At 40.3% G+C, this 12,346-nt stretch overlaps 1 protein-coding gene across 3 annotated transcripts in view; it reads right to left on the bottom strand.

Moving 5' to 3' along the window:
* Pde1a (phosphodiesterase 1A) overlaps positions 1-12,346 on the bottom strand; it is a 163,630-nt gene that overhangs the window by 69,021 nt on the left and 82,263 nt on the right. For all 3 annotated transcript variants that reach the window (XM_050120167.1, XM_050120175.1, XM_050120170.1), the window contains one exon: positions 5,054-5,167. In XM_050120167.1, coding sequence (XP_049976124.1) covers positions 5,054-5,167 — 114 coding nt within the window. Of the gene's footprint in view, positions 1-5,053; positions 5,168-12,346 lie in introns of those variants that run through there.

Here is a 12,346-nt window from a genome sequence, read left to right as displayed (position 1 = left end):
ACTTCTCTAATTGGCATTCATTGTCACATTTCATGTCCATTTATTAAGCACCTTCTGAATGCTTTCGACCTCACAATCTCTTCTTCGAAGGTCTGTCTTGAAGCATCGTCAGAGAGCTGTGCCAGAGAGCAGGCCCATTAGAAAAAGTAACAGTCTGGTCGTGAATGGCCTGAAGTCAGACTCTAAATTCTTACTACACATTCTTACTCCCTCTACTTACAAGGTTGTTTCTAGTTTTTCAGTCTCTGTAACACTCAACCTTCCTTTGGGGAGCAACTCAGCCTCAGGGATCACTTCTGTCTTCCCCATTCTGTCTCCACTATAATCAACAGCTATCCATCAGAGACATTCCCGATTCTGATGACCAGTATGTGTGATAATGCCTTACCGTCTTCAGCCCCTATCTGATAGGTCAGAGGAAGTTCGTGGGTAAATCCTGCACTCAGTGGTTTCAAGGCTCTTACCCTCCCCGGTGCTTTGACTATCACTCGGTGTCTGCCAGTGCAACTTTTTGGAGTATTGCCTGGCATTAGTGCAGTCTCAGTCTGGTATGACTTATCCCAAGATAAGAACCCATAGGCTTAGTTAGACTTGCTTGCCAAGTGAGGATGTGCCAACCGGTGGATAACTGCCTTCATGTCTCCTTCCATCACTTTGTACACCTCTGTTATTCCCTGGCTGTCTTCATTTTCTCCAAGACTCCAAATTGTTTTCAGGGAATTATTTGATATTTTCTTTAGGAAGTTTAAAATCCCATATCTTAATACATTTGTACCGAGTATACAAAGTGTATTGTATTTTACACATGTAATAAAAACAATGGCTACAATCTAACTTTTACTCTGCCTGACATTATGTCAATTTAATCCTGTTAACCCCCCTCCGTAGTTCATAAATGAAACAGCGAAGCACTCTAGATTAAGTCATTATTCCAGTTTTGAGTGGAGGATCTACTCGGGATAATCATAAAGATTGGTTCATATGAACTAAAATGAAAGAACAACTTAGGTTTGGGGGATGCTAGCGAGCACAATATCCATCTTCGAAAGCAGGCCTCGCAAGGCAGCTGCACTTCCTATTATTCACGCTCAAGGGTGCTTGGCTGTGTTACAATCCAAATAAGGACACGGGGATTCTTTCCAGATCACATGGATTACAAGTGTGCAACACTGAAAAATAATAGCCTCCAGAGACACATCTGAAAGGCTCATAAATTTTGGCCTTTACATATGACAATGTCTTTTACAAAACCTAACAAATGATCATATCCACTGTGGGATTGTACAATAATCTCCATAAAAGTCATATTTCTATTTCTAGCAGAAATTTTATTTTTCTAACCCAAATTGTTTTTACAGAGAGATTTTTTGTCTTTATTTGTTTTAACTGAAACCCTGTAGTCGGTCATCTTTAGTAGGAAGAAGTGTGTATGTATGTGTACATGTGTGATTGTGTGCACTGGTTAACTGACAGTTCCTATTTTGCCCTGTGATAACCTTTCCCCCAGACTAGGCATTTTCAGCATCTCTATGAATCATTCACAGAACCATTTTCTCTCTAGAAAGCATTTCCAAATTCAAACTTTCATAAACCAGGAGATCTTAAAATATAAATTAATGTGCAACTAAATATTGCCTGACTCTTCCTTATTTTGTTCAGTCTGTTTTACTAGAATTCCTATGCAAATAGTATGTTGATAACTGCAAACACATTTCAGAAAGATCCTCAGTGCCACACTTCATGCCTTACAAAATATATAGGAAATCAATCCGTGTTGTACAGTTTTGCTCAAAATGCCTTAAGTACACATTTCTGGCACAGAAGTCAAAGATCCTTGAGGGGCGGTCTTAGGTCTAACAGATGGTACGATGGCAAGTACATAAGCGTAGGCTTTCCAGGGAAGACAAAATAGCAATGTACAGCATTTGATGTTCTCCAGGGCATAGTGTCCCATTGGAGCCAAGTCTAAGGCAACAGTGTGTTGACAAAAAGGCACAGCTTGGAAAAGATGAGAGGCAATGATATCCGCATAACATGGAATCTTAGAATCTGTGATCAAAGTACCCATAACAGTTTTGAAAATACATACATACATATGTATGTATGTGTGTGTGCGTGTGTGTGCATACTACACACATGTTTGTGGTGTATGTGTGAGTACATGGGTGTAGGTAGGTGCATGTGTCTGCACTCACCTGCAGCCCTGGGAAATACCCATCCGTCCACTGTAAGTAAAGATATGAGTGTGTGAACTGTGGTTAATAGGCCCAACTCTAGTGTCAAGAATGCTACAGCTGTTAGCTCGCTCTTCAGTGTACTCTCTTGGGTAAGCCCTGGAAGGTTTCTGTGATTCATTGTCCTTATTTTCAAAATGGTAATAACAGAATTTCTATCTCACGGGGCTTCTGTGATGTTTAAATCAGCTTTAGTGCTCCCATTAGTAAACTGCAGAAAGTAACCACTCTGAGTATTGTGTAAGAGAGCGGGGAGCTAGCAGCCTGTAGGAGGAGGTGGAAATTTGAAGAATTATATTATTCTGATGAACATAAAGCTGTGGAAGGATTTAAACAAAGGAGAAGGGCTCTGGGCTATAGCTCAGTTAGTAAAGCACTTGTCTAGCACGCATGAAGCCTTGTGTTCAACACCTGGCCCTACATGAACTAGACGTGGGCATGCAAACCTGCTACCTCAGCACTCAAGAGTGCTGGGCAGGAGGATGAGAAGCTCAAGTTCTTTTTCAGCCATATGATGAATTTATAGCCAGGCTGAACTACATGATACGCTCTTTCAAATTAATTAATTAGTGTGACATTAGGAAGTGCTATTTTTTTACGAGGGGGAGCCAATAAGACAACAGAAGTTAAATTATTGTCCTGAGCATTTTCCCCTACCAAAGAGTAATTTTCACATGTAAAAACACTACAAATGTAACATATTTAAATGACTTAGGGATCATGGGTACCTAAGCTAGCAAAATAAAACATGAAGTCATAACTGTCCTGGGAAGGAGATTACCTACAAATTAATAAATATAGCACATCATCAATCAAATGAAAGTTTGAACATCTAGGCAAATAAAAATTAGCACTATGCTGCAAGATGTTGGAAGCCTCCAAAGAATTGTTGGCATTTTAAAGTTCTTACATTTTATAAAGAAATGTAATGTACAATGTCTTGTCAAAAAGAGGATTGCAGAACCCTTAAACCTGCTAAGCTCAATCAACTTGTGAACAATAAGTAAATACACCTAAAAGAGAAATTCCTAAGAAAACGCTAGCAGCCCCTCTGGCATTTAGTGCACACACACACACAACACACACGACTGTCCCCTTGAAGTGACTAGCCACATCATTTGCCCTCAGGGAAGATCACCAAGCAAACGTAAAGTTAAAAAGAACCTGTGATTTTCACTTCATCATAACTCCAAACCCAAGGAACTGCATTTTACGATCATCAAACCTGTGCCATCCAACCTGGTTGTGAATCTTTCTCTCAGAATTAAGTCCTTTTAATTGTGGAACATATAAAAGTTCAAAACGAGATTCCAGACCCCCCGAAAATTCTTGATTTGTGAAACGAGTAAAATAAAATGCTATGTTTGTTCTAACCTATTATCCAGGAAAGGGGGAGAGAAAAAATACAAAATAAAATACATCAGTAGATCACTGGAAAAGGTGGAGGCAAGACTCTGATGAATCATTTCCTTACATGCTTGGCTTCTGAGTCATACTGTAAGAGGCAAGCACCAACCTTCATTTCAGTTCTTTCAATAAGAGACCAAGAATCTAAAAGCACCTAGGCCAGATCCCGACCGTGGATAACCATATGAATGTATTGCCGGTCAGATAACAGTGTGTGTGAAGTCCATACACAGAGGCAAAAACTCCCATCCCACAGTTAATAGTTCTCACTGTCGCCCAAATCAGGTCTGGCTTAGGTGAACATGAACAGAGTGGGCAGGGCCCAAAGGCACACACTCGTGTCTTCTGTGCACTCTCCTGGTACTGGTAGTTTAATGATGAGGTTGGATAGGTGAAGAGTTATAGGGCCAGGATCTTAATGGATTGTTGGTGTTACTGCAATCCACATAATAAATTCCCACAGTCTGGAACTTTTATTCTATCATGGACTTCTTATGGGTCCTTCAGAGATAATTCATGAGTATACCTTGAACCTTATTTTCTCAGAAATTGTTACTGAACTGGCAGGGTTCGGGCCCTGACTGCCACATGAGAAGTCACTTCAGAATCCTTCTTTCTCCATCCACTATCAATGCTCTTTGGTACACCATGAAGCCTCTTCCTTGTTCCTTTTGTCTGACCCGAAGTCTGGATGTGCGCAGCTCTGCCTCTGCACAGTCTCTCAGCCCTGAGCTCAGAGGCTCATCTCTTTTCCCTGCAATACTTTTATTTCCCAGTGGGAAAGTCGGGAATCTGTCTCAGTGTTTTCTGAGAGCCCTGAGAAACCGGAGAAACCGCTCAAGTCCCTTGAGTTTACAAACACCTGTGAGGGAGAAGGGATTGGGCTGAGAGCCACGGTGCTGTGTTGACAACCCTCTTCAAATAAATCTCCCTCTCCAAACCTTCTCCAACTGCCAACTGCACAGCCAGGCTTAGGGCAAGGGATGCTTGACTAGATAAACCCTGTAAGCCCGCCATTCAGCTCTAATGAATCCATCTAATGGGTCTCACACCCCTTTTCTCATAATATTGAAATATGAGATAAAAAACTCTTATATTAGTAAAAACTAGTCTCTTGGTATTTACAAGTCTAAGGAAACTGAAAGAGCAAGAAATTTAATTATTTTGTTTAATAAATTTACTGTTTGGCTATTTTATTATAACCAAGTGTTTGGACTAAAGTATAATTTTTAAGAATAATATTCCATTTAAGTAGCTATATGAAAATAAATTCTAAATTTTAATAAAGATTTTTGACTTTTGTTTCATACAAAAAAAATCACTAAATTTTGTTTGTAATATAAGAGGGTCAAAAACAGAGAAGAAGACAGGAGAGGAGCAGTGAAGATGAATCTGGAGGGGCTAAGACTCACCTTGTCTCGTCGATATAAACTGCTTCCAGCACGGATGCCGCATATTCGATATTTTTCTTTAGGTCGACAACGTTGACATCGCCTTTCTCCAGCTGCTTCACTAAGCATCTTAGTCTATATCCAAAAGGGAGACACGGAGAGGAAAAGATTTTATAACAAAGTAGATCTAGCTCCATATTAAGTACACAAACTAAGTAAAACATTTAACATGACTACTACTAGGTCATTAAACAGAGATATTTTCATTTTTGCATAACTGAGACCAGTTTTTATAATATAAGTAATTATTAGAAATGATATTCTCTTCTCAGGACTATTAGGAGTATTAGTATATAGTGTGAGAATCACATTCAAGGTGAATTTTCCTGAAAATTCAAGACAATATGTTCAAAACACTTTCCTAAGATTTTACTTTTAAGACTAGAATTTTGTCTCTGATCATTCTGCTTCTTCAGGGCTGGCCATGTTATCTTTCGACAGCACCTTGACCGTTGTTTACCGTTTGCAACGAAGAGAGAGAATGAACAACTCTGGTCCATTGCCTCTCTGGTCCAGTGCTTCCCCCCAGGGTACTCTTTCTCTGCACAGGCCCACAGCAATGGACTGAAATATCAAAATTCAGGAGCAAAAGAAATCTTCTTGACTTAAATCATTTCTATCTGGTATTTGTCATGGTGGTAAACATTAATCAACACTAGTTCACTGCAACTGTTTTTCCAGCCAAGGTGAATCTGAAAAATATTTTCTCTTGACTTTGCCCACAAGGCCATAGGTTTCAATTTTCAGAAGAATTTTAAAGTGTGATGTGTGGAGGGCCCAAACTGTGAGCCTGTTTCCACCTTGTCTGAAGGTCAGAGAGTTTTAGCTTGTTCGCAATTGTTGACAGCAACCAGGGCTACACATTCTGACTCAGGATGTGGTTTCTTGGTTCTTTTGACATTAAGTCATCACCATTCTGTTGTTTAGGCAATGAAGATACCGTAGACCAAATATCCTGAAGGCAGTCATTCCCTACCTCACACCTCCAGCTTCAAAGAAGGAGCAGGATACTGAGGTATAAAAGTGTATGGAAAACAAACAGGTGATTTCAGTATTCACTGGAACTCACATCCTATGCTTGGTGTTACTTTTCTCGCATCTTTGTCCTCCTTACTATTTTTTCTGATTTCCATGTCCCTACCCTGCTAAGTGGTATTTTTGGCAAAGCTGGTCTCCGACAGTGAAGTACAGCTAAGAAAGGTCTGGATCCTGATTGAGCACTAGCTAACATAGGGTATCTTCTATTTCTTAACAGTTTACCTTTGGTAATTCCCAACACCAAGCTTTAGACTATCTGAGAACTTCGCAAAAGGCAGTTGACATTTCCCCCACCAGAAGAAACACTTTCTCTGTAGAAAATGTCACACCTTTATTAGAACTTATTAAGGAGCTGTGAATTATTACACTTTCATAACATTAATTTCATATAATAAGAGACTCGCAGACACTTCACAGAATGAGTTATATGTAGCAGTAAATGAGTTACACGAGTCGGCAGCGTAAAGCAAAGCCCAACTTAAGGAAAGAGCAGCTCTACCAAGCGGCATAAGAAGGAAATGATAAGTCCGTCATGAACCCTGATATACCATCAGAGTTTATGAAACACTGATGATAATGGAGCTAACATGTAAAGGATTTCTCATTTATTCACTGAGATGGGACACTGAAGTTGTTTTGTTTTTTGGCTCTTATGAGTAGTATTGCAATCAACACAGTTCAGAAGTCTCTTTCATACACTGACTTTATTTTTATATGTAATTGCTTAGCTATTTCCTCCAAACTCAAAAGCCTTCTTTTCTGTACCAGAGAAGGACTTATAGCAACCTAGAAGATTGTGTCAAATCTCTAGGTATGTCTCTGTGGGTATTTCTAGTGGAAATTCACGGGCTGCGGGAAACAGAATGATGTGGAGTCACAAAATTCTCCTTTCTCTGTTCTCTGGCTGGCCTGCTGTGAGCTGGTGGGTTAAGTGTTTCTTCAATGTCATGATGGGCTGAATCCTCAGAAACAGGGAATGAGACAAACCTCTCTCTCTTAAGTCGTTTCTGTCAAGTATTGAGATCATAGAGACGAACACATAGCTAACGCCCTGTCCACTAAGGATGGGAGTGGCCTGTGCCTGGCATGGTGGCATGCACCTCTAATTGCAGTACTTGGGGTCTGGACCAGGAGAAAGACCGTCAGTTCAGACCAGTCTATGGACACAATTGGATTCCATATGTATGAAACTAGACTTCATCTTGATGAATCAAATATTTAATGAAAGAACCAAAGTGAAGGACCCACAAATGGAGTAAAGTTCTACAAAACATGCTTCCTGAAGGTTACCCACAGGTTGGTTTGCTAACTCAGATGACTGAGTGGTCCCCATGGAGTCATGCATCAGCATCCTGTTATCACTCCATCAGCATCCTGCTACAGGAAGAGCTGTGATGTATGTAAAATGAGCATGCCCATCAGAAACATGAACCAGGTTTGTGAGCAAAAATACTTTCCAACATAAAAGACTGAAGGACATATAAATTTGGGAATGATTGAGACTCCCCCTTTCTACTTCTCTTGTTTATAAGCACAACATATTTATTTATCTACTTACTAATCTGTCTATTTATTGGTTTTTTGAGACAGGGTTTCTGTTTGTCACAAGGCTGTCCTGGAATTCACTCTGTAGACCAAGCTGGTCTTGAGCTTATAGAAATCTACCTGCTTCTGCCTCCTGAGTGCTGGGATTAAAGATATTAAATTTTTAATTTAAAGATATTAAAATTAAATATTAAACTATTTCTATACCCATATATTTACATGTTTATTCAGTAAATACATATATATATTTGTATAGAAATATTTAGATAAATTTGAAGACTATGATATAAACACAGATGTAAAATTTTATTCAAGTTTTCCACTCATTAGAAAATTTGGTCATCATCATTATCATTATTATCATCATTAACTGTTTATTTTTTTTTAAACTAGGCTACCAAGTATATCTGGGAAAATACCTATCTCATAAAACCTCTGAGGTTTTTGTCCATGCTTAGAAACCAAATTACACCATTTATTCCTTGCATACATACACCGAAATATCTCCTATTAGTTCTGACCTGAGTCACATATATAGCAGACATATGAAGAGGCAGACATATTGATCAGTAATGGAGTGCTGAGAACATGTGTGTGTGTGGCTCACAAAGTCATCCGTGAAGGGATATCAGGAAGGAGCTACTAGGGGTGAAAAAGCACAGACAAGAAAGGGCAAGGGGAGGAACAGGAAGTGAAATTCTTGTTTTAAGATGCCATAATAATACCTAATTCTTTGAAAGATGTCAGAATGAAAACAAACACTGACTCAAATGCAGCAAGGCTGACAAAAATGATCCATGAGATTATTAAAATGTAATTATTAAAATGAAATCATAGAAACATTATGCTAATAAATTTAGCAACTCTGACAAAATGAGCCCTGAGAGACGCAAACTACTAAAGCTCAAGAGGAAATGGACACAACTGCTTTGTGCTAAAATAACTCTTTCCTGAGAACCACAGAGTAGCGTTGAAGTCGTAACTCGGTAGGGATGCTAACTCTCCCAGTACCCACGACACACAAATCACAGCCTGAAATCACACAGGACTGTCAGGATGCCCTGCTCGCTCTGGAATCTAAAACAGCACAAAGTAACAACAAGGACAACAAACTCTTTTCAGATACTTTCTTCCCTGTTGCCGTAGTATTGGTGAAGTTCTCTAAAAATTTGTATCATTGAAGAAAAGAGAAAATTTTGGGATCAATGGGTTACTACTGTGATTTTTGAGGGCTATGTGCAATAACATTGCATTGTATCTGGGAATTTACTAAGGGATAGATTTTAGTCACTTTTACGGTCTTAAAAAATGTAACATGTAAGAAGATGGATGTGCTCTTTTTCCTTACTGTAGTGATTGTATCGGTGTATCCTTACACATGTGTGTAAGTAATGTGTTTTATACTTCAAACGTGTGTAATAAAACAGCATGACAAAGAATATTAGTCTCAAAATGCATTTAAATATGATTATAGTTTCCACTTAAAGGAACAACATAATCCCATTGATAGGCAGTGAAGTCATCTCTCACTATATATGGAAAATTGAGGTTGGGGTCCAGATTTATGGCTCCTCAAATCTGACATAAGCTAGGATAGTCTTTCATGTATCCTGTGCAATGCCCCCATGGTCAAAATCAATGAAGGCTGCTTGTTATCGTTAGTGCTGTATGTGTGATGTGTAAGTAGATGCTATGCTGTGTCCTTTAGGGCTCCATGACAGAGGGGAAACCTGTGTGTGTTCAGTTCATTCGCAATGTTTCCTCATCATTTTCAAAGCACAAGTAATTGAATCAAGAGATGTGGGAACCATGAGCAGCAAGCACCTGCCAGCTAGGATGAGTGGGCTTTTCTATGTCTAAAATTATATCCAACGTTTCCTCTTCTCTAAGAATATGACAAGTTAGTAAAGTATTTATTACTACTTCAAGGGATATTAGTTTATTGTTTTACAGAAATAGACATTGCATAATTCCCAGAATGTAAAAGAAGAATTCCCTTTTAAGTGCAGAGATCGTTAGAAAGGCCTTCAAGATCCACTCCTTTCTCCTTGGAGACAAAACAAACAAAATAAAACAAAATAAAACTGTACAACCGTAACTCTAAGACAGAGCTTAATCATTTACACCTGGTCACTGTTAACAGCTCTGAAGCATTATTGTCTAAATAAATATATCCTAAAGCCTAGTGAATATATTTAAAGCTCTTGTGTCTTGATGAAACAAGAGACTTTCTTCTACTAATGAGTTATTTACTCAAATCAAGGAGACAGGCTAGGAATAGGGAACACTCATTACAGCTGCACCGGAGAGCAACTTAACGTCTTAAATGCCATTCTCTTGGACGCTAGAGAAGTCATTTAGCACTCAGCTCAGCTGTCCTTTGTTAAGCATCTCTCTCATGTGTCCCTCCTGTCTCTGGGGCTATGTATTATATTCCTTACACTGGAGTCTGACCTACAGAAAGAGACTAGACCTTAAATCAGAAGCCAGGAGGATAAGAGGAAGGAGAAGGGAAGGAGAGGAGTGGAGGCTTCATGATACTTGTTCATTCTCCCCAGAGGGTCTTCCTCCTCCCCCAGCTCCACCTCTGTGCCCTCCTCCCTCTTCTCTCCTCCCCTCCTCTTTCCCCTCCTCTTTCATCTCATCTCTTCTACAGAGGAACCTTATTGGGAAACTCCCCACAGAGTTCTCTTCCAGACTCTCTCTCTCTCTCTCTCCTCCCCCATCTTTGTCTGTCTTTAAGTCTTGTAATTATTCCATCTCCTTTCTGGCTCTTTTCCTGTCTCTGAATTTTATTACTCTTCTGTTCATTGATACTTCAGGTCTTTGGACATCCCTAAGGTGCCACGCTACTAGTTCAGGGAGATTACATAAATTTGGCTTTATCTGTGAATCCTGTACAAGTGTAGAGATGGTTAGTCACTTCTCATGTTACCTGTGCTGAATCTGCTTTAGCCTACCACCTACAGCACACTCCATTGGAACACCATCTTTCCCTCCTTCCAGGGATGGTTAGTGCAGCCCTGTGCTGTCACTGAGAAGACTGTAGAGGCAGGAAAGCTGGCGGGGTGTTCCTCCCTAGTCCAGCCCTCTTCCCCCTCTTCACAGAAAGGAAGAAGAGAGCTGTTTTCTAGTCTGTCTGTAGTGATTGGTATCCAGCCAACGGCAAGGTTAGAAAAGATAAGAAACCCAATGGAAGTCCTGGGCTGAGCCACCACCTAGGGAACGCTAGACAATCTGGAAATGCTAGAAACCCACAAGCAAATTGATTCTCTCCCATTGGCGGAGCCAGGTACTGAGATAACAGGTGTTGTTGGGAGATGCTGATGCAAAATGAACCAGGAACTTTGTGGTACAGTTTTTAAATCAAACAAAAAGAAAATAGACAAAACGGGATTTTTAAATTTAAAATTCAATATGGCAGACTGCTTTTGAAAGGCTTCTGTACTGATCACCACGGAAACTTCACTAAGAGAATTGAAACTATAAACTAACAGCAAGGGCAGGGGGCACAGAAGAGAAGGCAAGAGGGGGTTTGCCTCACAGCTTTGGGAAACCATGAGGAGTGGGGGCTGACGTGCTGCGAGTCAGATTGTCACAGCCAAGAACCGTCTGGGCAGACAGCCTCAAGAGAGCAATTCTCTAGGTCAGAGATCTGCCTACGAGCGCGGCTGTGAGGTTGGTTACTGATGCAGGAAGGACCCAGACCGCTATGGGCCGCGCTATTGCGTGTAGAGTAGGCCCCGAAGTATGGGATAGTGAAGAAATAGCTAAAAATACAGAAGAGCATGTGGTGGGGACCTGGTAACAGAAGTTTCTTCTTCATGATTTTGGAGCTCTAGAGGCTGAGTCCCCCAGCAAGGCCCACAAATCTAGGGCTAGCCTTTGAAAATCCAAGGCTAGCCCCTGGTTCTCTTCCCCTTTCCACTGTACCTCCCCTGGCAGAAAAAGCTAGCACCGTCTTATTCAAAGGCCTCTTTTAGCAAGGCAGATTCCCGTTTACTAGCACTGTGGCCTCAGATCTACTCGCATCCCACAGGCTCCTCCTCCAGATACCATCATCTTGGGAAGTAGGAAGATTAGATGTCACCATCCAGATTTGGGGGGGCTGGAAACAAACCTAGCAAGTGGCTTGGAACATTTAATTAATGCAGAACCACGTACCAGCAAGCTTTAAAAATACACCAGCAGAGAAGGAAAATCTTATAAAAATAGATTTTTAGAGAAACATGCACGCAAAAAAAAAACTACAGAAAGAAAATCAACATGGAATTTTTTCCAATTATAACAGTACACAAGAAAGCCCGATAAACAGAAACATTGCCAGGATAGTACCCAAAGCATAAAAGTCTTTCCGTTGCACTTGACACTCAGCAAGAAGAAAATTGAGACTTCTAAAGAAGCTCTCGAAAGCCCAGGCTTTCCCCAGAGATGCAGTTCCTAGCATAGGCAGCAATCCAGCACAGTGTGAAAGGAGAGAGGCATTTACTGTGAAGACCCTGTGAACATTACAAAAAAGAAATAAATCCAAGAACAACAAAAACTGTGACTTCTAATTTCTCTCTCTCTCTCTCTCTCTCTCTCTCTCTCTCTCTCTCTCTCTCTCCCTCTTGGGTAAGAATATTGCGTTTAGGTATTTACATGTCTGCCCCTTTCAAGCCTACCCATGTT

The sequence above is a fragment of the Alexandromys fortis genome, unplaced genomic scaffold (assembly GCF_014885135.2).
Source record: "Alexandromys fortis isolate MF-2015 unplaced genomic scaffold, M_Fortis_MF-2015_v1.1 scaffold_8_1_9099942, whole genome shotgun sequence".
Classification (NCBI taxonomy): Eukaryota; Metazoa; Chordata; class Mammalia; order Rodentia; family Cricetidae; genus Alexandromys; species Alexandromys fortis.
The sequence above is the reverse complement of the archived record's forward strand: the minus strand, read 5'-3'. Positions and strand labels throughout refer to the sequence as shown.